Source organism: Coregonus clupeaformis, chromosome 33 (genome assembly GCF_020615455.1).
Source record: "Coregonus clupeaformis isolate EN_2021a chromosome 33, ASM2061545v1, whole genome shotgun sequence".
Classification (NCBI taxonomy): domain Eukaryota; kingdom Metazoa; phylum Chordata; class Actinopteri; order Salmoniformes; family Salmonidae; genus Coregonus; species Coregonus clupeaformis.
Window position 1 is genome coordinate 10,739,299 of NC_059224.1, and position 24,504 is coordinate 10,763,802.

Below are 24,504 nucleotides of genomic sequence, written 5' to 3' on the forward strand. Positions count from 1 at the left end.
TTTTGCAATTCGTTCCAGTCATTGGCAGCAGAGAACTGGAAGGAATGGCGGTGATTCAGCTAGCCAACAATAGTGCTGATCAGATGATATAGCCCACCCCAGCACAGTGGTTCTAGCAAAGATACTTAGAAATAAACTGGGGAACTCCATTTCATCTGTGGTTCGAGCTTTCTAACCTTCAATGTGTGATGAGTGAGTGAACTATTGCAGAAAATAGAGAAGTTGGCTACAGGAGCAGTAGAGAAGTATGAATAGTACGTTTTTTTTCCCGTTCCTCTAATTCTGTGTACATCCTGCTTTTATCTAAATAGTTTACAGGATGGAAATAAGTGACATAGTCAACATGTCAACATGACATATCAGTGGAATCAAGTCTCTTGTCTCTCATGACCATCTTAAAACAATTCCATATGTTAGCTTAGTACAAACCCCCCACCGAAAGAAAGGCTTAGTCTTTTAGGGGATCATTATTGACCAAGATGAAAAACGTTAAGCCCCCTGGCAGATTACATGTTTGTTACCTATTTGTGTATGACATCACATTTTCTATGTGTTTCTGCATATGTACCAATATGTTCAAATAAACCTAAACCTATTGAGTGCTAAACAGGACATCAAATCATGTTCCTGTAACAGCAGGGCATATTGCAGATACCAGCTTACTGAAGCAACACATTTAACTGTGTTTGTAGCTAAAGGGTCTGAAAAAGGAAATATATGAGAAAAAAGTATTTGATCCCCTGCTGATTTTGTACGTTTGCCCACTGACAAAGACATGATCAGTCTATAATTTTAATGGTAGGTTTATTTGAACAGTGAGTGACAGAATAACAACAAAAAAATCCAGAAAAACATATGTCAAAAATTTTATAAATTTATTTGCATTTTAATGAGGGAAATAAGTATTTGACCCCTCTGCAAAACATGACTTAGTACTTGGTGGCAAAACCCTTGTTGGCAATCACAGAGGTCAGACGTTTCTTGTAGTTGGCCACCAGTTTTGTACACAACTCAGTAGGGATTTTGTTCCACTCCTCTTGCAGATCTTCTCCAAGTCATTAAGGTTTCGAGGCTGACGTTTGGCAACTCGAACCTTCAGCTCCCTCCACAGATTTTCTATGGGATTAAGGTCTGGAGACTGGCTAGGCCACTCCAGGACCTTAATGTGCTTCTTCTTGAGCCACTCCTTTGTTGCCTTGGCCGTGTGTTTTGGGTCGTTGTCATGCTGTTATACCCATCCACGACCCATTTTCAATGCCCTGGGTGAGGGAAGGAGGTTCTCAACCAAGATTTGATGGTACATGGCCCCGTCCATCATCCCTTTGATGCGGTGAAGTTGTCATGTCCCCTTAGCAGAAAAACACCCCCAAAGCATAATGTTTCCACCTCCATGTTTGACGGTGGGGATGGTGTTCTTGGGGTCATAGGCAGCATTCCTCCTCCTCCAAACACGGCGAGTTGAGTTGATGCCAAAGAGCTCGATTTTGGTCTCATCTGACCACAACACTTTCACCCAGTTCTCCTCTGAATCATTCAGATGTTCAATGGCAAACTTCAGACGGCCCTGTATATGTGCTTTCTTGAGCAGGGGGACCTTGCGGGCGCTACAGGATTTCAGTCCTTCACGGCATAGTGTGTTACCAATTGTTTTTTTTGGTGACTATGGCCCCAGCTGCCTTGAGATCATTGACAAGATCCTCCTGTGTAGTTCTGGGCTGATTCCTCACCGTTCTCATGATCATTGCAACTCCATGAGGTGAGATCTTGCATGGAGCCCCAGGCCGAGGGAGATTGACAGTTATTTTGTGTTTCTTCCATTTGCAAATAATCGCACCAACTGTTGTCACCTTCTCACCAAGCTGCTTGGCGATGGTCTTGTAGCCCATTCCAGCCTTGTGTAGGTCTACAATCTTGTCCCTGACATCCTTGGAGAGCTCTTTGTTCTTGGCCATGGTGGAGAGTTTGGAATCTGATTGATTGATTGCTTCTGTGGACAGGTGTCTTTTATACAGGTAACAAGCTGAGATTAGGAGCACTCCCTTTAAGAGTGTGCTCCTAATCTCAGCTCGTTACCTGTATAAAAGACACCTGGGAGCAAATCAATTTATAACATTTTTGACATGCGTTTTTCTGTATTTTTTTTGTTATTCTGTCTCTCACTGTTCAAATAAACCTACCATTAAATTTATAGACTGATCATTTCTTTGTCAGTGGGCAAACGTACAAAATCAGCAGGGGATCAAATACTTATATATGTGTTTACAAACTAAAGGTTCACTCGTATATCAAACCATTTCCTCTAAAGGCTCATATCCCACCCCACCTTGGTAATGGAGGGAATTTCAATTGTTAGAGATGTAAATGTAACTGAAACCAAGGATGTAGCTAATCTAAAAGAAGAATGAATAGGTCTGCAACTGGTCCTTCTCTCAGTGGTTCTTTCAGTTCAGACCACTTCTGTTTTTCTGAGGCTGAGCAAAGACAGAGAAAAATAGGTAATGCTTATGGGTTGTCTTTTGACCACAGTATCTGGTCACACCATCAAAAGAAGATGCATTTTGCAACTCAACTACATAGAATACATTGGGAACAGTTGCCTTTAGTGTTACTATGGGAACTGAGACATAGAGACACTGTTATTGGTTGTGGGGCTGGATGGATCTTAGTCTTGCGTGTCCATCCTTTCAAATCTCGTCTCATTGACTTGTGTGAGAAGCCTGGGCTTCTCAGGCTAGAGGTATGCAGTTTCATGTGGATGTTCTGTTTTTAACTTTTGAAAGAACAAGACTCCTCTGGTCACCAAGCCATACAGGGAACAATGAATTTTGAACCAAAATAAGACAATGTACACTACATAGTATGTGAACAATGGCGCTGGGATGTACAGACACTGTTTGACAGGCTCCTGACGATTTTGATCTTAACTTTCTTTCTACATAATGTTTCCGCCATTGTTTCCTATGACCGAAAAGAGCTTCTGGACATCAGAACAGCAGTCAATATCCTCGATTTGGATGAAGACTTGTACTTCAATGAGTCTTCTGCACAAGAGCCCTAATCCCTTGACACTCGGAAGAGAAAAAGACAGTGCTATAGAGGCCGCCGTGCGGGCACTCTGATGAAACTATGTCGGCAAGTGGATAGACCGCCTCCACCCTCCATTGCATTGGCGAACGTACAATCTCTGTAGAATAAGTTGGACGAGCTCCGTTCGACACTCCTCTCAACGGGACATTAAGAACAGTAATATACTATCCATCTCGGAATCATGGCTGAACAAGGACAAGGACAATATACAGTTGGCTGCAATTTCTGTGCATCGGCAGGACAAATCGGCAGCATCCGGTAAGCTCAGCAGTGGTGCGCAATCTCTAATTTTAAGGAAGTCTTGAGGTTCTGCTCGCCTGTTAGAATACCTCATAATAAGCTGTAGACCATACCATTTACTAAGAGAGTTTTCATCTATATTTATCATAGCTGACTATTTACCACCACAAACTGATGCTGGAACTAAGATCGCCCTCAACGAGCTGTACAGGGCCAGAGGCGCCACTCCTGGTGGCTGGTGATATTGTTGCAGGAAAATTGAAATCTGTTTCACCTAATTTCAACCAGCATGTCACCTATGCAACTAGAGGACAAAAATACTTTAGATCACATTTACTTCACACACAGAGACACATACAAAGCTCTCCCTTGCCCTCCATTTGGCAAATTTGACCATAACTATCCTACTGATTCCTGCTTAAAAGCAAAAACTCAAACAGGAAGTACCAGTGACATGCTCAATATGGAAGTGGTCCAATGAATCGGATGCTAAACTACAGGACTGTTTCACTAGCACAGACTGGAATATGTTCCGGGATTCAGCCGATGGCATTGAGGAGTTTACCACATCAGTCATTGAACGTACCAATCCCAAACATAAGTCATGGATTACAGACAACATCAACATCCGCACCGAGCTAAAGGCTAGAGCTGCCGCTTTCAGAGAGCAGGACACTAATCCAGACTCTGATGAGAAGTCCCGCTACGCCCTCCGACGAACCAACAGGCAAAGCGTCAATACAGGACTAAGATCGAATCCTACTACACCGGCTCTGACGCTCATCAGACGTGGCAGGGCTTGCAAACCATCATGGATTACAAAGGGAAACCCCAGCCGTGAGCTGCCCAGTGACGCGAGCCTACCGGTTGAGCTAAATGCCTTATATGCTCGCTTCAAGTCAAGCAACACTGAACCATGAATAAGGGCACCAACTGTTCCGGACGACTGTGTGATCACGCTCTCCGTAGCCGATGTGAGTAAGACCTTTAAACAGGTTAACATTCACAAGGCCGCAGGGCCAGACGGATTACCAAGACGCGTACTCAGAGCACGCACTGACCAGCTGGCAAGTGTCTTTACTGACATTTTCAACCTGTCCCTAACCCAGTCTGTAATACCTGCATTTTTCAAGCAGACCACCATAGTCCCTGTGCCCAAGAACACCATGGTAACCTGTCTAAATGACTACCGCCCTGTAGCACCACATCTGTAGTCATGAAATGCTTTGAAAGGCTGGTCATGGCTCACATTAACACCATCATCCCAGACACTCTGGACCCACTCCAATTCGCATACCGCCCCAACACATCAACATATGACGCAAATCTCTATTGTTCTCCAACCTGCCCCTTTCCACCTGGACAAAAGGAACACCTACGTGAGAATGCTGTTCATTGACTAAATCTCAGCGTTCAACACCATAGTGCCCTCCAAGCTCATCACTAAGCTCAGGACCCTGGGACTGAACACCTCCCTCTGCAACTGGATCTTGGACTTCATGATGGGCCGCAGTATGATGTACCGGACCCTCAGATTGTCAAAATGTTCTACAGGTGCACCATTGAGAGTGTCTTGACTGGCTGCATCTCCGCTTGGTATTGCAACTGCTCAACATCCGACCACAAGGTGCTACAGAGGGTTATGCGTACGGCCCAGTACATCACTGGGGTCAAGCTCCCTGCCATCCAGGACCTCTATACCAGGCGGTGTCAAACCAAGGCCATAAAAATTGTCAAAGACTCCAGCCACCCAAGACATAGACTGTTCTCTCTGCTACCGCATGGCAAGCGGTACCGGAGCGCCAAGTCTGGGACCAAAAGTATCTTGAACAGCTTCTACCCTCAAGCCATAAGACTGCTGAACAGTTAATCAAATGGCGACCCAGACTATTTACATTGACCCCTGTTTATTATGTATTCTTATTGCCTAGTCGCTTTTACCCCTACCTACATGTACATGTAGTGGGGAAAAAAAGTATTTAGTCAGCCACCAATTGTGCAAGTTCTCCCACTTAAAAAGATGAGAGAGGCCTGTCATTTTCATCATAGGTACACAGCAACTATGACAGACAAAATGAGAAAAATCTTTCCAGAAAATCACATTGTATGATTTTTTATGAATTTATTTGCAAATTATGGTGGAAAATAAGTATTTGGTCAATAACAAAAGTTTCTCAATACTTTGTTATATACTCTTTGTTGGCAATGACACAGGTCAAACGTTTTCTGTAAGTCTTCACAAGGTTTTCACACGCTGTTGCTGGTATTTTGGCCCATTCCTCCATGCAGATCTCCTCTAGAGCAGTGATGTTTTGGGGCTGTCGCTGGGCAACACAGACTTTCAACTCCCTCCAAAGATGTTCTATGGGGTTGAGATCTGGAGACTGGCTAGGCCACTCCAGGACGTTGAAATGCTTCTTACGAAGCCACTCCTTCATTTCATCTTCAATGCCCTTGCTGATGGAAGGAGGTTTTCACTCAAAATCTCACGATACATGGCCCCATTCATTCTTTCCTTTACACGGATCAGTCGTCCTGGTCCCTTTGCAGAAAAACAGCCCCAAAGCATGATGTTTCCACCCCCATGCTTCACAGTAGGTATGGTGTTCTTTGGATGCAACTCAGCATTCTTTGTCCTCCAAACACGTCGAGTTGAGTTTTTACCAAAAAGTTCTATTTTGGTTTCATCTGACCATATGACATTCTCCCAATCCTCTTCTGGATCATCCAAATGCACTCTAGCAAACTTCAGACGGGCCTGGACATGTACTGGCTTAAGCAGGGGGGACACGTCTGGCACTGCAGGATTTGAGTCCCTGGCGGCGTAGTGTGTTACTGATGGTAGGCTTTGTTACTTTGGTCCCAGCTCTCTGCAGGTCATTCACTAGGTCCCCCCGTGTGGTTCTGGGATTTTTGCTCACCGTTCTTGTGATCATTTTGACCCCACGGGGTGAGATCTTGCGTGGAGCCCCAGATCGAGGGAGATTATCAGTGGTCTTGTATGTCTTCCATTTCCTAATAATTGCTCCCACAGTTGATTTCTTCAAACCAAGCTGCTTACCTATTGCAGATTCAGTCTTCCCAGCCTGGTGCAGGTCTACAATTTTGTTTCTGGTGTTTTTTGACAGCTCTTTGGTCTTGGCCATAGTGGAGTTTGGAGTGTGACTGTTTGAGGTTGTGGACAGATGTCTTTTATACTGATAACAAGTTCAAACAGGTGCCATTAATACAGGTAACGAGTGGAGGACAGAGGAGCCTCTTAAAGAAGAAGTTACAGGTCTGTGAGAGCTAGAAATCTTGCTTGTTTGTAGGTGACCAAATACTTATTTTCCACCATAATTTGCAAATAAATTCATAAAAAATCCTACAATGGGATTTTCTGGATCTTTTTTTCTCAATTTGTCTGTCATAGTTGACGTGTACCTATGATGAAAATTACAGGCCTCTCTCATCTTTTTAAGTGGGAGAACTTGCACAATTGGTGGCTGACTAAATCCTTTTTTCCCCACTGTAAGTATGTCTATGTCTGCAACTTGTCCTTCTCTCAGTGGTTCTTTCAGCTCAGACCACTTCTGTTTTTCTGAGGCTGAACAGAGAGAGAGAAAAAGAGATCATGAGTTGTCTTTTAATTTGACCACAGCATCTTACCTCACCCTAAAAAGAACATAGCTAGTCATTTCATACCTTCAAAAAGGATTTTGCAACAACAACACAGAAAGATACCGTGGGAACAGTGGCCTTTGGTGTTACTATGGGGACTGAGACATAGAGTGACTGTTTTGGCTGGGGTTTGATAGATGTTAGTTTCCCGTGGCCATCATTCCATATCTCGTCTCATTGACTCCTGTCCGGGGCTAAACGGATGCAGGTTCATGTTCATGTTCTATTTTTAACTTAGAAAATACAAGACTCCAAGTTATTTAGTGGATGGTCTGAACAATCAAAGTAATCCATTAGGCACGAATGAAAACGCTAAGCTAGATCTTTCGTGATCAGACAGAGATGAAGTTGTAGAGGTGTTTGGCTAATGGATATTGGTCTTTAGTATCCTCTATTGACTGCTGTGTGATACAAACATTACTTTCATATAAATCAATCTAAACGATTGACTGTGTTTAATCACTGTCTGTCTCATCATCCAGGTACCAGTAATGCTGTTAAGTTGCCCATCAGTCACATCATGCTCTTTTTGGCACTGACCATCATGGCTGCCATAGTCACTATTCACACAACAAGGAGGAACCGCCCACCCAAGGCTCTGCACCCACAAGCAGGTGAGAGTCACAGGCATTGGTCCAGTTCCATTTAGGTTCCTAATTCCTCCCACCTAGCTCCCATAACATCAGTGTTCACAGATCTAAAAATAATGTATAGACCTAAACATTATGAATGGTTCCATCAATCCATAGAACATATGGAGCATACAACAAATTACATTCACATATTCTGATCTTCAGATGTGTGAACAGAAATGGTATCAGGTTATAAATAGTCCTTTGACATAATCATCTTGTCCATCTAAACCCCTATTCATTATTTCATCTTTACAGCCTGCTATAGAATGAATGGTGAGACATGTTGTCTGATGTGTGTGTTGTTGTTTTGTTCTCTGTATAGAAGAAGCCTCTGGTATTGAGCTTCAGGTCCTGGAGGAATGACCCCTTGTTCCTCACTCTTCTCACTGTGCTGGACCAAGACTTTCAAACTGTCTGTAGCTTTATTGATTTAGTAACAGAGGATATTATTGTCAGCTTCCTGCTTCCCCTGTTTGTCTCCTGGCCTCTAGAGGTCAGCTGTGTTCCCCTTTTGCCTTAGTTTTTCCTCATGTGTCCTAATTAGCTTATCTATGTCACCTGTGCCTTGTTTCCCCTTGAGTATTTTAGCTGTGTGTTTTCCCCTTGTTTCTCACTTGGTTATTGCGTCCTGACTGTGTGTCTCCTGCTTTGTCTGACCGTGTCTGTCCTAGTAAGTTGTTGAAGTTATCTTTAGTTTGTTTTTCTCCCCTCGTGGAGTTGTTTTGTTTTGCCTCCTGTTTTGGAATATTAAATCTACTTGCCTGGAGTATTGCCTTGGGTGTTTCATTTGGGTCCTACAACATTTCCTCTGTGGCTAAGGGGTAGTACCCCCAGCTCTACACATCTGAGACCGGAGTTCTAACCCGGCTTGTGACAGAATAACCAAGTCAATCATGGACCCAGAAACACTCAGTTCCCAGGACCTGTTGGCGGTGATCATTCGACATGAGGCTTCTTTCCAGCGCCATGAAGCCGTTCTCAGCCGACAAGAGGAGCTGATGGCTAGACATTCTCAACTCCTGGCCGAAATGATGAGTTCCCTTCACCAGCTCTTTGAACGCCTCCTTGGTTCTCCCCCTTCCCCCGGTCACCTCCCAGTGACGACAGGCCTTCTCGGTTGGCGGAGCCCCGACTACCACCTCCCAAGCCCTTTTCTGGGGATCCAAGCTCTTGTCAGGGTTTCCTCACCCAATGCTCCCTCACCTTCGAGCTCCAACCCTCAAGTTTTCCCACAGACCGTTCCAAGATTGCCTACCTCATTACCCTTCTTTCAGACAAGGCGCTCGCCTGGGCCTCTGCGGTGTGGCAGTCCCAGGAGGCCTGTTGTGACTCCCACGCTGCATTTGTAGAAGAATTCAAGCGGGTGTTCGATCATCCTGTCAGTGGGCGGGAGGCTTCCAAGCGCCTACTGTCTCTCCGTCAGGGCCCCCGAAGCACGGCAGATTTTGCCATTGAGTTCCGAACCATAGCAGCAAGGAGCGGATGGAATGATGAAGCGCTGAGGGTCTGCTTTCAGGGAGGGTTATCTGAGCCCCTTCAAGATGAGTTAGCCACCCGTGAACCAGCTGAAGATCTCGAGTCCCTCATAGCCTTGGCCATCCGCCTGGACAATCGTCTAAGAGAGCGGAGAACGGCTCGCCGTCAGGTGTCTCAGTCCCAAGTTCCTCTGAGCAGCTCTGTTTCTCCTGTTTGGACTCCGTCATTCAGAGCTGCCCCGGCTCCTGAACTGCCCCAAGATTCCCCGGAGAGCATGCAGTTAGGCCGTTCCAGGCTTTCTTCCAACGAAAGGGAACGTCGCATGAGGGAGCGTCGGTGCCTCTACTGCGGGGTTGCCGGCCACTTCCGCTCCACTTGCCCCGAGCTGGGAAACGCCTGTCCCCGCCCAGCTACAGGAGGGTTGTGATGGGGAAAATTAGAGCTCCTCCTACTAACGCGGTCCTAGCTATTCCAGCCACTCTGTCCTGGGAGGGCCACCAGCATCGGGTCCAGGCTATGATCGATTCCGGTGCCGCAGGTGATTTTATGGATGTAACCTTGGCTAAGGAACTTAAGATCCCTACCCAACTACTTCCTCAACCCCAGGCAGTTACAGCCTTAGATGGCCGACCTCTGGAACCAGGAAAAGTTACTGAGGCGACTCAGTCCCTGCGACTTACCATCTCTCAACACCAGCAGGAGGAGACCTTCTATCTCATTGACTCTCCCGAGTATCCTATTATCCTGGGTCACCCTTGGCTATGCAGACATAATCCCCAGATCGACTGGCCTACTGGCACCATTCTTAGCTGGGGTCCCACTTGCCAACTCACCTGCATGCTTCAGAGTTCCTCAGCCCCTAGTACCCAGTTTCAAGAGTCTGTTGACGTCTCCCGAGTCCCCAGTGTTTACCATCGGTTCAAAACAGTGTTCAGCAAGGCCCGGGCTACTGCCTTACCGCCTCATCGCACTTATGACTGTGCCATTGATCTACTCCCTGGGTGCTGCCCTCCTAGAGGTCGGATCTTTTCCTTGTCCTCCCCGAGCACGCAGCTATGGACACTTACATTAAGGAGTCCTTGGCAGCCGGCCTCATCTATGCCTCTACTTCCCGGCTGGGGCGGGCTTCTTTTTGTTGAAAAGAAAGACGGGGGTCTGAGGCCTTGTATTGATTACCGGGGACTCAACAAGATCACGGTTCGGAATCGATACCCTCTTCCTCTCATGGCCACTGCTTTTGAGCTGCTTCAAGGGGCTTCCATTTTTACTAAGCTGGATCTCCGCAATGCTTACCATCTCGTGCGGATCCGGCCAGGAGACGAATGGAAGACGGCGTTCAACACGCCACGGGACACTATGAATATCGGGTGATGCCGTTCGGGCTCACCAATGCCCCCGCAGTATTCCAAGCCCTGATTAATGATGTTCTCCGGGATATGCTTAATCTGTTCGTCTTCGTGTACCTGGACGATATCCTCATCTTCTCGAGGTCACTGAAGGAGCATGAGGGGCATGTTAGCCGGGTTCTCCAGAGGCTCCTTGACAATCACCTCTACGTTAAGCCTGAGAAGTGTGAATTTCATGTTTCTCAGACTCAGTTTCTCGGGTTTATTGTCACTCCCGGGCACCTAGAGATGGATCCCAAGAAGGTCAAGGCGGTCCACGATTGGCCCACACCTGCCACGGTCAAGGAGGTTCAACGGTTCATTGGCTTTTCTAACTTCTATCGGAAGTTCATCAAGAATTTCAGCTCGGTGGTAGCCCCCTTGACGACGCTTACCAAGGGAGGAGGGACCAAGATTCACTGGGGTCCGGAAGCAGCAGGGGCCTTCGAGGATCTCAAGCGCCGCTTCACTTCTGCTCCGATTCTGGTGACCCCTGACCCAGAGAGACCTTTCGTGGTGGAGGTGGACGCCTCAGAGGTGGGGGGTGGGAGCCGTCCTGTCACAGAGGGGTGCGGATGGGAGATTACACCCTTGTGCCTTCATGTCTCGCCGCCTGTCTGAGGCCGAGCGCAACTACCACGTGGGGGATCTAGAGTTGCTTGCGGTTAAACTGGCCTTGGAAGAGTGGCGCCATTGGCTTGAGGGGGCTCAGCACCCTTTCCAGGTTCTCACAGACCACAAGAACCTGGAATATCTCCAACAGGCTAAGCGGATGAACCCTCGGCAAGCACGATGGTCCCTTTTCTTTAATCGATTCCAGTTCATCCTGACTTACCGACCTGGCACCAAGAACGTCAAGCCGGATGCTCTGTCTCGAGTCTATTCTCCCGAGGTACAAGAGAAGCCCTTGGCATCGATTATTCCGAGGTCTAGGATCGTCGCACCTCTTCAGTGGGAACTAGAAAGAGGGGTACGAGAAGCTCTTGCCCATGAGCCCGATCCAGGCGGTGGTCCTGCCGGTCGCCTGTACGTTCCTCTCTCGGTTCGGGCCCGCGTCTTGCAGTGGGGTCATGAGTCGCCCTTGACATGCCATCCTGGCAGTGCTCGCACACTGGAGTTCCTCCGACGGCGGTTTTGGTGGCCGTCCATCAAGAAGGACGTGCAGGTCTACGTTGAGGCCTGCCCTGTGTGCAACCAGGGAAAGTCGACACGCCAGCGACCCCAGGGACTGCTCCATCCCTTACCTGTTCCTCGAAGGCCATGGTCACACCTTTCGCTGGACTTTGTTACGGGACTTCCTCTATCCCAGGGCAACACCGTCATCCTTGTGGTGGTAGACCGTTTCTCTAAGGCTGCCCGGTTTATTCCCCTGCCCAAGCTGCCCTCGGCTAAGGAGACTGCTGAGCTCCTCATGAACCATGTCTTCCGGATATTTGGCATTCCCCTGGACGTGGTCTCTGACCGAGGTCCCCAATTCTCGTCCCGGTTTTGGGGGGCCTTCTGCAGGCTTATTGGGGCCACTGCCAGCCTATCGTCAGGATTCCATCCAGAGTCTAATGGCCAAACGGAACGGATTAATCAGGATCTGGAGACCACCCTGCGGTGTATGGCGGCCAGTAATCCCACGTCTTGGGCCACCTATATCATTTGGGCTGAATATGCCCACAACACCCTCCAGTCCTCAGCCACCGGATTGTCCCCCTTCGAATGCCAGTTCGGTTACAACCCTCCTTTGTTTCCAGAGGAAGAGGCGCAAGTTGGTGTTCCCTCGGCCCAGCGCTTTGTCCAACGCTGTAGGCGGACCTGGAAGAAGGCCAGGTGTACCCTCCTTCGGACCTCCCAGAGATACCAAAGTCAGGCTAATCGCCACCGCCGGACGCCCCTAGTTTCCGAGCTGGTCAGAGAGTTTGGTTGGCCACTAAGAACTTGCCCCTCCGGGTCGAATCCAAGAAGCTTTCCCAGAGATACATCGGCCCTTTCCGCATTTCTAGAAAGGTTAACCCTGTGTCGTATCGTTTAGTTCTGCCTCGCTCCCTTAGAGTTAACCCCACTTTCCATGTTTCACTCCTTAAACCTGTCTTGTCTTCTCCTTTTGCCCCCCACACAGACCCCCGCCACCTCCCAGGATCATAGACGGCCAGCCAGCCTACACAGTCCGCCGGATACTGGACTCCCGGAGGGTCCAGAACTCTCTGCAGTATCTGGTGGACTGGGAGGGCTACGGGCCAGAGGAGCGCTCCTGGGTTCCAGCCAGGGACATCCTGGACCCAGGGTTGATCCGAGATTTTCGCACCCTGGGGCCAGGGTGTTCTGGAAGGAACGTCAGGAGTCGTTCCTAGAGGAGGGGGTCCTGTCAGCTTCCTGCTTCCCCTGTTTGTCTCCTGGCCTCTAGAGGTCAGCTGTGTTCCCCCTTTTGCCTTAGTTTTTCCTCATGTGTCCTAATTAGCTTATCTATGTCACCTGTGCCTTGTTTCCCCTTGAGTATTTTAGCTGTGTGTTTTCCCCTTGTTTCTCACTTGGTTATTGCGTCCTGACTGTGTGTCTCCTGCTTTGTCTGACCGTGTCTGTCCTAGTAAGTTGTTGAAGTTATCTTTAGTTTGTTTTTCTCCCCTCGTGGAGTTGTTTTGTTTTGCCTCCTGTTTTGGAATATTAAATCTACTTGCCTGGAGTATTGCCTTGGGTGTTTCATTTGGGTCCTACAACATTTCCTCTGTGGCTAAGGGGTAGTACCCCCAGCTCTACACATCTGAGACCGGAGTTCTAACCCGGCTTGTGACAATTATAAATGTTTTCTAAAGCTGATGTTCATCTATGATAGAGTAGAGTGTGTTGGAAGATGTATTAATAGTTGTATTCTAATATTTTAGTATCTTTAGTATCTATTTTACACGTCTTTTTGTTTATTTATGTTTATTGCATGCAGTAGGGTGCAGACATCAATTAAGCAAAGCATGGCTGATGTGTGAATGATACGTTTGTTTTTTATTTTCTGTCCATTGTGAATGAAGTCAGCATAGAGAAATTCTAATTTACTTTATCAATATTTTTTTTTCCTAATCCAAATTTTTAATGAGCACAATGTCTTTTCTAACATTTTAATGAATTTCTGAAACTGTTTTTAAATAAACTAATACAAATTAAATATATCTAACTCATTGTCAGTACAGTACAGGTGTGTTTTTTTTACTATACACTTCCACAGCAGCGCAGGTAGGTAGGCTACATCAGTCCTCCTAGAAAAAGCATCTGACTGTCAGAGATCTTTCTGTAGACCTACTCTGACTTTATATGACAAACTCAAATGTGATTGGAATTTTAAGCACTTGAAACCCTAGTTTACAGTAGCCTACACAGTTTTTAGTTCTTCCCATTGACATTGCAAATAAAAGGACCGTAGCCTACAGCCTTACTTTGAAATGACATCACAGACTAGTCCCTTTTTCACGTTTACCTGCAGCTGAGCTTCACGCCGGGCGGGGTGGAGCGTTCCTGGCCGCTGGAGGGCTTCCAAAACAAATATAAAAAGGAACTCAGTGTCTCAACTTAATGTTGAGAGTTAGAATAGTAAAATACACAAGGTGCAAGTTTGAAATTTGCCTGTTTATCAGCTGTTTTTCTCTTGTTTTGTTAGTCACCGACAGTCACTAAATTAGCCATGTCAGCTAACCATTTTTAGATTGCTAAGTTAGTTTAGCCAGTTATCTAAACTTGTAATAATCATGTCCAAATCACGACCGGCAACACAGGGCACATGCTCAGGGGTCCTGGGTCCTGACCTCCAGGGGGCTTGTATTGATTTTGTTAGTCATTCTTACTCAGATATCATTAACATGGCAAAAGTCAAGGCAAAATGTGCAGAATTGCAGGAAATTATCTTTAAAACTGCAAACATGTCTCTCTTCCCCATGGCAAAATGAGTATAATCTCATGACATTTTTTTTATAAAATTGCAACATCTTCTCTCCGCCCCATGACAAAATGTTTAGAACTGCCAATAAATGTCCTTTAAAACTGCAACATTCACTCTACACCCATGGCAAAATGTGTAGAATTGCAGGAAATCTCTCCACCTTCAAGAGGGGGGCCCTCTTTTTTTTATTTCACCTTTATTTAACCAGGTAAGCCAGTTGAGAACAAGTTCTCATTTACAACTGCACAGATAAAGCAAAATATTGCGATAAAAACAACAACACAAAGTTACACATGGGATAAAACAAAACATACAGTCAATAACACAATAGAAAATCTATATATCAATATGGAAAGACCGAACCACGATATACCCTAGCTAGCAGGTAGTCTATTTCATATTTGAGAATTATCCTGCCTCCTACTTACAAAGACAGTAAATTACAGAATAAACCCCCAAATAGGCAATACAATGTTTTTGTACTCTGTGAAACTCTGGAGTGAATGAAAATGAAACATTCAGATCTGATTTATTTCCATTTTATTAACTCACTTTAGTCAATATAATTTTAAACATGATTAATGCAGGAAAAAAAATGCCATGAGTTTGTTATCAGCAGAGCTAAAATATGTTTGTCTAAGAAGCTGCTATTGTGCTACATACTAAAAGAAAACATAACACCAGTGTTCTACCTTATCCATCTAGTAATCATAATTAAAAACACATCTTAGTGTCCTGTATGATCCAGCAGTTCTCTTCACATGTACAGCCTCGGTTACCAAAGTCAGCATGGGCTCTAATCCCAACCATGCCCTTCTGACTCGCAAACTCTCCTACCTTCACTGCCCTAACTCACTGTCCTATGTCAATGAAATAAATAAAACCCTTAATATATACTGTATATATAATAGTGAAGACATCAAAACTATGAAATAACACATACAGTTGAAGTCGGAAGTTTACATACACTTTTTCAACCACTCCACACATTTATTGTTAACAAACTATAGTTTTGGCAAGTCGGTTAGGACATCTACTTTGTGCATGATACAAGTAATTTTTCCACAATTGTTTACAGACAGATTATTTCACTAATAATTCACTCTATCACAATTCCAGTGGGTCAGAAATTTACATACACTAAGTTGACTGTGCCTTTAAACACCTTGGAAAATTCCAGAAAATGATGTCATCGCTTTAGAAACTTCTGATAGGCTAATTAAAATCATTTGAGTCACTCACCACCTTCCGGAGACATTTGAAACCCCACCTCTTTAAGGAACACCTGGGATAGGATAAAGTAATCCTTCTAACCACCCCCTTACCTCCCCCTTACCAGTGGTTATCCCACTGGCTATAAGGTGAATGCACCAATTTGTAAGTCGCTCTGGATAAGCGTCTGCTGAATGACGTAAATGTAAATGTAATTGGAGGTGTACCTGTGGATGTATTTCAAGGCCTACCTTCAAACTCAGTGCCTCTTTGCTTGACATCATGGGAAAATCAAAAGAAATCAGCCAAGACCTCAGAAAAAAATGTGTAGACCTCCACAAGTCTGGTTCATCCTTGGGAGCAATTTCCAAACGCCTGAAGGTAACACGTTCATCTGTACAAACAATAGTATGCAAGTATAAACACCATGGGACCACGCAGCCGTCACACCGCTCAAGAAGGAGACGCATTCTGTCTCCTAGAGATGAACGTACTTTGGTGCGAAAAGTGCAAATCAATTCCAGAACAACAGCAAAGGACCTTGTGAAGATGCTGGAGGAAACGGGTACAAAATTATCTATATCCACAGTAAAACGAGTCCTATATCAACATAACCTGAAAGGCCGCTCAGCAAGAAAGAAGCCACTGCTCCAAAACCGCCATAAAAAAACCAGACTACAGTTTGCAACTGCACATGGGGACAAAGATCATACTTTTTGGAGAAATGTCCTCTGGTCTGATCAAACAAAAATATAACTGTTTGGCCATAATGACCATCAACTGTTCCTGAACCAAATAGAGTAGCTGGCCAGCATTCACAAGATATTTGGTTCTGGGTGCTGAGATTAGGCTGTGAAAGACTGAGTGTAGTCTTCATGTTGATGTCTTGGCTGTGGAGTAGAGCTGGGGTCAGCAGGGTTCTCTGTCTCTCTGAGTCTGGTAGAAGAGGGCATAACAGAGCAATAGGTCACTGCATCTTCATCCTGGACCTACAGTGACAACACACACACACACGCACACACACATATTAGTTTTACTATCGTTGTGGGGACTTATTTTCCCTAACCCTAACCCTAACCTTAACTCTAACCCCTCACCCCTAACCCTAACCCTAAAATAGCCTCTTTCCTTGTGGGGACTAGCAAAAAGTCCCCATTTGTCCAAATTGTCCTTGTTTTACTATCCTTGTGAGGACTTCTGGTCTCCACAAGGATAGTAAAACAAAAAATACACACACACAACAGGGCGCCAGAATGAATCAGTTGGATGGGCATTTGATTTCTATAGGTGGGCCAGTTTTTTTTCACAGGACCTCCTGTGTGGACGTCCTTGGGTGTTATAATAAAGACCATAGGCAGCTCATGAGTTTCAAGTTTGGGGACGCTTACAATTTATTCTACCATGTCTACCTATCTGCATGCCAGTTAGGATTATTTTTATAAGCGCATTTTCACGGAACAGTTTAATTACAAAAGTAATGTTTTAGTTTCTTAAAAGTATTGTCACGTGGTTAATCACACAAATCTGAATTAAAATGATAAAAATCAAAAAGTAAAAATTCAACTAATGCAAAGGCACCAGCCTTTACCATATTGATACACCGTGATCCATTGCTGCAAAAACAATTATTGCACATGGTACTCAGAAATAGCCTATAAGCCAATGCAGCAGTAGGCCTATAACTTCGTTCATCAACTAAGTCAAAATATGTACGCCTAAAGCTGAGAAATTAAAACAGTAGAAAATATCCTGATAAAAATGCAGGTTCTTTCAATCGCAATAATCTCTCTACTCACCTGTCTGTCTTGACTTGAGCTATCTCTAGTGAAGTGCAACGTTGTATCAACTAAGCATGTTGGCATGCTCAGGCACTCGCTCCATCAATATGATCAGGACAGAGAAACCACACAAAATGTATAAACCTCCTAAATTATGGTTATGAAATAAACCAGTACTTGTTTCTCACAAGTGTAGCAGGTCGTGAACTCTGCTAACAATGTTTCCACTCTGAGAATGAGAATGGTAAATTACTAATGCATTAACAGTAATTAATGTAAGCAGATGATGGGGATCAACAGTACATTTACTATGCTTACTGGATACACACAGTGCATTCGGAAAGTATTCAGACCCCTTGACTTTTTCCACATTTTGTTACGTTACAGCCTTATTCTTAAATTGATTCAATAGTTTTTCCCCCCTCATTAATCTACACACAATACCCCATAATGACAAAGCAAAAACAGGTTTTCATTTACATAATTATTCAGACCCTTTACTCAGTACTTTGTTGAAGCACCTTTGGCAACGATTACAACCTCGAGTCTTCTTGGGTATGATGCTATAAGCTTGCCACAAATGTATTTGGGGAGTCTCTCCAATTCTTCTCTGCAGATCCTCTCAAGCTCTGTCAGATTGGATGGGGAGCATCGCTGAACAGCTATTTTCAGGTCTCTCCAGAGATGTTCGATCGGGTTCAAGTCCGGGCTCTGGCTGGGCCACTCAAGGACATTCAGAGACTTGTCCCGAAGCCACTCCTGTGTTATCTTGGCTGTGTGCTAAGGATCGTTGTCCTGTTGGAAGGTGAACCTTCGCCCCAGTCTGAGGTCCTGAGCGCTCTGGAGCAGGTTTTCATCAAGGTTCTCTCTGTACTTTGCTCTGTTCATCTTTCTTCGATCCTGACTAGTCTCCCATTCCCAGCCACTGAATAACATCCCCGCAACATGATGCTGCCACCACCATGCTTCACTGTAGGGATGGTGCCAGGTGTCCTCCAAACGTGACGCTTGGCATTCAGGCCAAAGAGTTCAATCTTGGTTTCATCAGACCACAGAATCTTGTTTCTCATGGTCTGAGTGTCCTTTAGGCTCCTTTTCGCAAACTCCAAGTGGGCTGTAATGTGCCTTTTACTGAGGAGTGGCTTCCGTCTGGCCACTCTACCATAAAGGCCTGATTGGGGGAGTGCTGCAGAGATGGTTGTCCTTCTGGAAGGTTCTCCCTTCTCCACAGAGGAACTCTGGAACTCTGTCAGAGTGACCATTGGGTTCTTGGTCACCTCCCTGACCAAGGTCCTTCTCCCCCGATTGCTCAGTTTGGCCGGGCGGCCATCTCTAGTAAAAGTCTTGGTGGTTCCAAACTTCTTCCATTTAAGAATGATGGAGGCCACTGTGTTCTTATGGACCTTAAATGCTGCAGAAATGTTTTGGTACCCTTCCCCAGATATGTGCCTCGACACAATCCTGTCTCAGAGCTCTATGGACAATTCCTTCGACCTCATGGCTTGGTTTTTGCTCTGACATGCACTGTCAACTGTGGGACCTTACAGTATATAGACAGGTGTGTTCCTTTCCAAATCATGTCCAATCAATTGAATTTACCACAGGTAAACATCTCAAGGATGATCAATGGAAACAGGATGCCCCTGAGCTCAATTTCGAGTCTCATAGCAAATGGTCTGAATACTTATGTAAATCGAGTATTTCTGTTTTTTACTTGTATAACTTTGCAAAAAAAAATCAAAACCTGTTTTCGCTTTGTCATTATGGGGTATTGTGTGTAGATTGATTTTTTAATGTAATCAATTTTAGAATAAGGCTGTAACGTACTGTAACACAAAGTGGAAAAAGGGAAGGGGTATACTTTCCGAATGCACTGTATGTAATGGGGAATTTATCAAAATAAACAATCAAAGGGCAAACGATTCACACAATGAAACACTGAATGTAAAAGAATTGGCTGGAGACAGCGGAGCACATTCTGGAGAGTTGAGTGCCTGCATTCTGGAGAAAGACGCCCATATCTTCGCCACACACCCCTCCCATTCTTCTTGTCTCAACATTTAAAATGATGCTCTTCCCACATTTTAGATGCTTTTCACTCCCAACTCAATAAGCTCAGCCTAACGCCACGCGAGCTTCCCAAATAGGCATAAGCCTTTATGCACTTGTGATTTGAAACAATCCACAGCTATTTCTTTTAAATAAGCTAATGATCCTCTGTGTATAAGTCAAGCTCTTTGGTAAAGTATTTTGAATTAGGGGAAGCCAGCATCTGAACAGTGCACTCTGCACCCGCCAACTTTCCTTTCTAATTAGCTAGTGGCTGTAACCAGAGATCAGTATAATGACGAGATGCTCATGTCTCCACCCTAACAATGCTAGTCGTTGTCCCAAAGGCGGGAATGCAGGTGACAAGCTAAAGGTCTGCATATTATGCCCATAGAAACGCATTGGGCTTATTCAGGACAGATTTTGGCGAGAGTGAGCCCTCTCGCTTCACCTCTTCCTCTCTGCTGAAACAGCACCCCTCTGTCTAACAATATTTAGCCCATGTATGTGATCCTGTCTGACCAGAAAAAGTATGATATGCCATACTCCTTTTGTCCAGAATGCTGTTTCGCATTCTCGGATGCTTTATCTGAGATTGATGTGTCATTCTGTCTGCGCATGTCTCGGTCAAATAAATTATCAATATTTTATTTGGACAGGCAAGGAGGTACGGTAGGGCGGACCGGGCCCGTACCTCCTTGCCCATCGAATTAAAATATTGATAATTTATTTGACCGAGACGCACACCAACAGAAAGACGCATCAATCTCAGATAAAGTATCCGAGCAAGCAAAACGCACACACACGCACACGGTCACACCAAAGTAAAGACTTCAAACTGTTTATAGGAGGGAGAGTCATAATATTACAATATGTACAGTATAGCTTCACTTACATCAACTCTCTGAGGCGGATTTTGGTTGAAGTGGAGGATGGAGGCATAGGTGACACTGTCAGCAGGTTGACACTACAAGTACCAAAATTGTTATTGAAATCTGAATCATTAGTCTCAATGCGTGATAACAACTGGTTAAAATGAAATTAAATGAACGTGTTAATGCACTAACCTTGTCATCATTGGTTGGTGGGGTGGAGTGGTTTATTGCATTCAGACCCTACATAAATGAGTAACAATGGTACTCAATTAACAGAAATATAGTGGAACCTCTTAGTTATTTTACTACAACAATAGTATAATACACTAACAGTGTTTATTAAGCCATTGTACACCAATAACATGTCTTTGTTACTCACAATGCTGTTATCATTTGGCACTTGATTATCTGAAAAGAACAAAGAAAGACATCAGAAGAATTGATACAGAGGAACAATTTGCTCCATGTGTGTTTTATTATTATATTCCATTCAACTCAAAGAAAAACGATGAATGTCTGTACGTACTTGCTCTTCTTCTGTGTACAATGATGACAGCAGCAGCGACACACACAGCTGCTCCAACAGATACAGTTAGGAGGAGGGTCTGGTTTAGTGGAGAACCAGGGAGGGGATGCGGAGCTGTTTAATCACATCATTTTATCAGGTGGTTAATAAGGCAGATGTAGTATTTACTACACAATATACATACAAATGGGAGATATATAATATAGAATCCCTACCTGAGAACTTAAAGGTTAAATCCAGGAAGATTTCCACTTTTCCAGTCAGCTGACACCTCCACTTCCTGTTGTTGTCCTCCCTCTGGAGTGTCATATTCAGAGTGATGTCACAGTGAGACAGCTGTGTGACCTGGTATCTGGAGTCTCCCTGCAGATTAGTACCTGCCTCAATCAGCCCAGTATCTGCCTCATCCACCCTCTGCCAGCTCAGACTAACATCTTGGTTCATGCCTGGGTCACATCTGCCAGGTCCATTGAGGGTGTGCAGAGAGCACCTTAATGTTACTGGTCTATCAGGTTTTATATCTGTGACTGGTGAGGACGAGGACACTGAGAAAGAGAAAAAATCATACTTGCATAATCTTTCAGTATGTACTGCTCATGTTTAATATGACTATCAACACTACACTTTTGCACAGCTCTGATTTAAACAGTAATACTCACCAGTTAGAACAGACAGATGAACAGGAGCATCACCTCCATATTGTGATCCACCCTCTGTAAGGAACTGTTGACAGGTGTAGACTCCATCATCCTCAGCTCTGACATCACTAACATGTAGAGAACAGTCAGACCCTAAACTCAGTCTGTCTGCTCTGTTGTTCTGTTCATCCTTTTTCACCCTCCCATGACCAACTTCTTCAATAATACCAGTATATCCATCTCTGTTATAGATCCATGTAGTTGAGGAACAGTTTGGATAAACCACATTGGTACACGACAGACTGACATCACCTCCCACAATGGAGTACAGAGGAAGAGTGTTTCCACTGACACCTGACAAGAGAATGGCATCAGATGATTATTCACTGGTAATACAGATTACATTATATTTCACAGAGTCACTTGAAATTCATCACAGGTGTACTTCTCTGAAGAATAGAGTAATATACTATTATACAATAGTGAAGATAAAGGTAGACAGAAACACAACAGAAATGTAAACATAACTTCCGCATGTCTATTTTTCCTCAGTTTGATTGTTTTCCGTGTTGAATGTGAGTGATGATCTCTTAATAAATAGTATTGTTATTCTCTCTCTCCTCTGTCTTACCTGTTAGCAGGTACAAAACAGTCACAAGCAGTCCCAAAAATGAATGATAGACATCAGCCATTGTCCTCTCTCTCGTTCTCTTTCTCTCTCTCCTCTGTCAGAGTGTCTCAGGACCATACGTTTCTCACCATACAGCAGCATCTCTATTCATCACTTCCTCAAAGTGGTCATGGTTTTCTCTCGGCGTCAGGGACAGGGAAATGGTCAACTGCAGTTTGACTGTTTGTGAGTACCAGAACAAATTCTAATCAAGTAAAGACTAGTTTGCTTGTTTTGACAGCATAGTCTAGCTAACTAGATGATTCAGCTAGCCAACAATAGTGCTGATCAGATGATATAGCCCACCCCAGCACAGTGGTTCTAGCAAAGATACTTAGAAAGAAACTAGGGAACTCCATTTCATCTGTGGTTCGAGCTTTCTAGCCTTCAATGTGTGATGAGTGAGTGAACTATTGCAGAAAATAGAGAAGTTGGCTACAGTAGAGAAGTATGAATAGTACGTTTTTTTCCCCGTTCCTCTAATTCTGTGTACATCCTGCTTTTATCTAAATAGTTTACAGGATGGAAATAAGTGACGTAGTCAACATGTCAACATGACATATCAGTGGAATCAAGTCTCTTGTCTCTCATGACCATCTTAAAACAATTCCATATGTTAGTTTAGTACAAACCCCCCACCGAAAGAAAGGCTTAGACTTTTAGGGGATCATTATTGACCAAGATGAAAAACGTTAAGCCCCCTGGCAGATTACATGTTTGTTACCTGTTTGTGTATGACATCACATTTTCTATGTGTTTCTGCATATGTACCAATATCCTCAAATAAACCTAAACCTATTGAGTGCTAAACAGGACATCAAATCATGTTCCTGTAATAGCAGGGCATATTGCAGATATCAGCTTACTGAAGCAGCACATTTAACTGTGTTTGTAGCTAAAGGGTCTGAAAAAGGAAATATATGAGAATGGTTACAGTGAGGAAAAAAAGTATTTGATCCCCTGCTGATTTTGTAGGTTTGCCGACTGACAAAGACATGATCAGTCTATAATTTTAATGGTAGGTTTATTTGAACAGTGAGTGACAGAATAAAAACAAAAAAATCCAGAAAAACGTATGTCAAAAATGTTATAAATTGATTTGCATTTTAATGAGGGAAATAAGTATTTGACCCCTCTGCAAAACATGACTTAGTACTTGGTGGCAAAACCCTTGTTGGCAATCCCAGAGGTCAGACGTTTCTTGTAGTTGGCCACCAGGTTTGCACACAACTCAGGAGGGATTTTGTTCCACTCCTCTTTGCAGATCTTCTCCAAGTCATTTAGGTTTCAAGGCTGACGTTTGGCAACTCAAACCTTCAGCTCCCTCCACAGATTTTCTATGGGATTAAGGTCTGGAGACTGGCTAGGCCACTCCAGGACCTTAATGTGCTTCTTCTTGAGCCACTCCTTTGTTGCCTTGGCCGTGTGTTTTGGGTCGTTGTCATGCTGTTATACCCATCCACGACCCATTTTCAATGCCCTGGGTGAGGGAAGGAGGTTCTCACCCAAGATTTGACGGTACATGGCCCCGTCCATCATCCCTTTGATGCAGTGAAGTTGTCCTGTCCCCTTAGCAGAAAAACACCCCCAAAGCATAATGTTTCCACCTCCATGTTTGACGGTGGGGATGGTGTTCTTGGGGTCATAGGCAGCATTCCTCCTCCTCCAAACACGGCGAGTTGAGTTGATGCCAAAGAGCTCGATTTTGGTCTCATCTGACCACAACACTTTCACCCAGTTCTCCTCTGAATCATTCAGATGTTCAATGGCAAACTTCAGACTGCCCTGTATATGTGCTTTCTTGAGCAGGGGGACCTTGCGGGCGCTGCAGGATTTCAGTCCTTCACGGTGTAGTGTGTTACCAATTGTTTTCTTGGTGACTATGGTCCCAGCTGCCTTGAGATCATTGACAAGATCCTCCTGTGTAGTTCTGGGCTGATTCCTCACCGTTCTCATGATCATTGCAACTCCATGAGGTGAGATCTTGCATGGAGCCCCAGGCCGAGGGAGATTGACAGTTATTTTGTGTTTCTTCCATTTGCGAATAATCGCACCAACTGTTGTCACCTTCTCACCAAGCTGCTTGGCGATGGTCTTGTAGCCCATTCCAGCCTTGTGTAGGTCTACAATCTTGTCCCTGACATCCTTGGAGAGCTCTTTGGTCTTGGCCATGGTGGAGAGTTTGGAATCTGATTGATTGATTGCTTCTGTGGACAGGTGTCTTTTATACAGGTAACAAGCTGAGATTAGGAGCACTCCCTTTAAGAGTGTGCTCCTAATCTCAGCTCGTTACCTGTATAAAAGACACCTGGGAGCCAGAAATCTTTCTGATTGAGAGGGGGTCAAATACTTATTTCCCTCAT

At 44.6% G+C, this 24,504-nt stretch overlaps 1 protein-coding gene and 1 long non-coding RNA gene across 2 annotated transcripts in view; both read right to left on the reverse strand.

Annotated features, from left to right (window-relative positions):
• Positions 1 to 22,176, reverse strand: part of LOC121548664 — a 30,570-nt gene extending 8,394 nt beyond the window's left edge. The window contains exons 1-3 of the mRNA XM_041860183.2: positions 22,103 to 22,176; positions 21,493 to 21,825; positions 21,049 to 21,378 (exon numbers count right to left, since the gene is read on the reverse strand). Of these exons, the coding sequence (XP_041716117.2) occupies positions 21,049 to 21,378; positions 21,493 to 21,825; positions 22,103 to 22,163 (724 nt within the window). The 5' untranslated portion in view covers positions 22,164 to 22,176. The remainder of the gene's footprint in view (positions 1 to 21,048; positions 21,379 to 21,492; positions 21,826 to 22,102) is intronic.
• On the reverse strand, positions 20,199 to 20,921 carry LOC121549245. The gene is made up of 4 exons (XR_006657728.1): positions 20,834 to 20,921; positions 20,687 to 20,715; positions 20,500 to 20,547; positions 20,199 to 20,399 (listed from the first exon to the last, which is right to left on the reverse strand). It is a non-coding gene; the product is annotated as an uncharacterized LOC121549245 (long non-coding RNA).
• Positions 22,177 to 24,504: the final 2,328 nt, after the last annotated feature.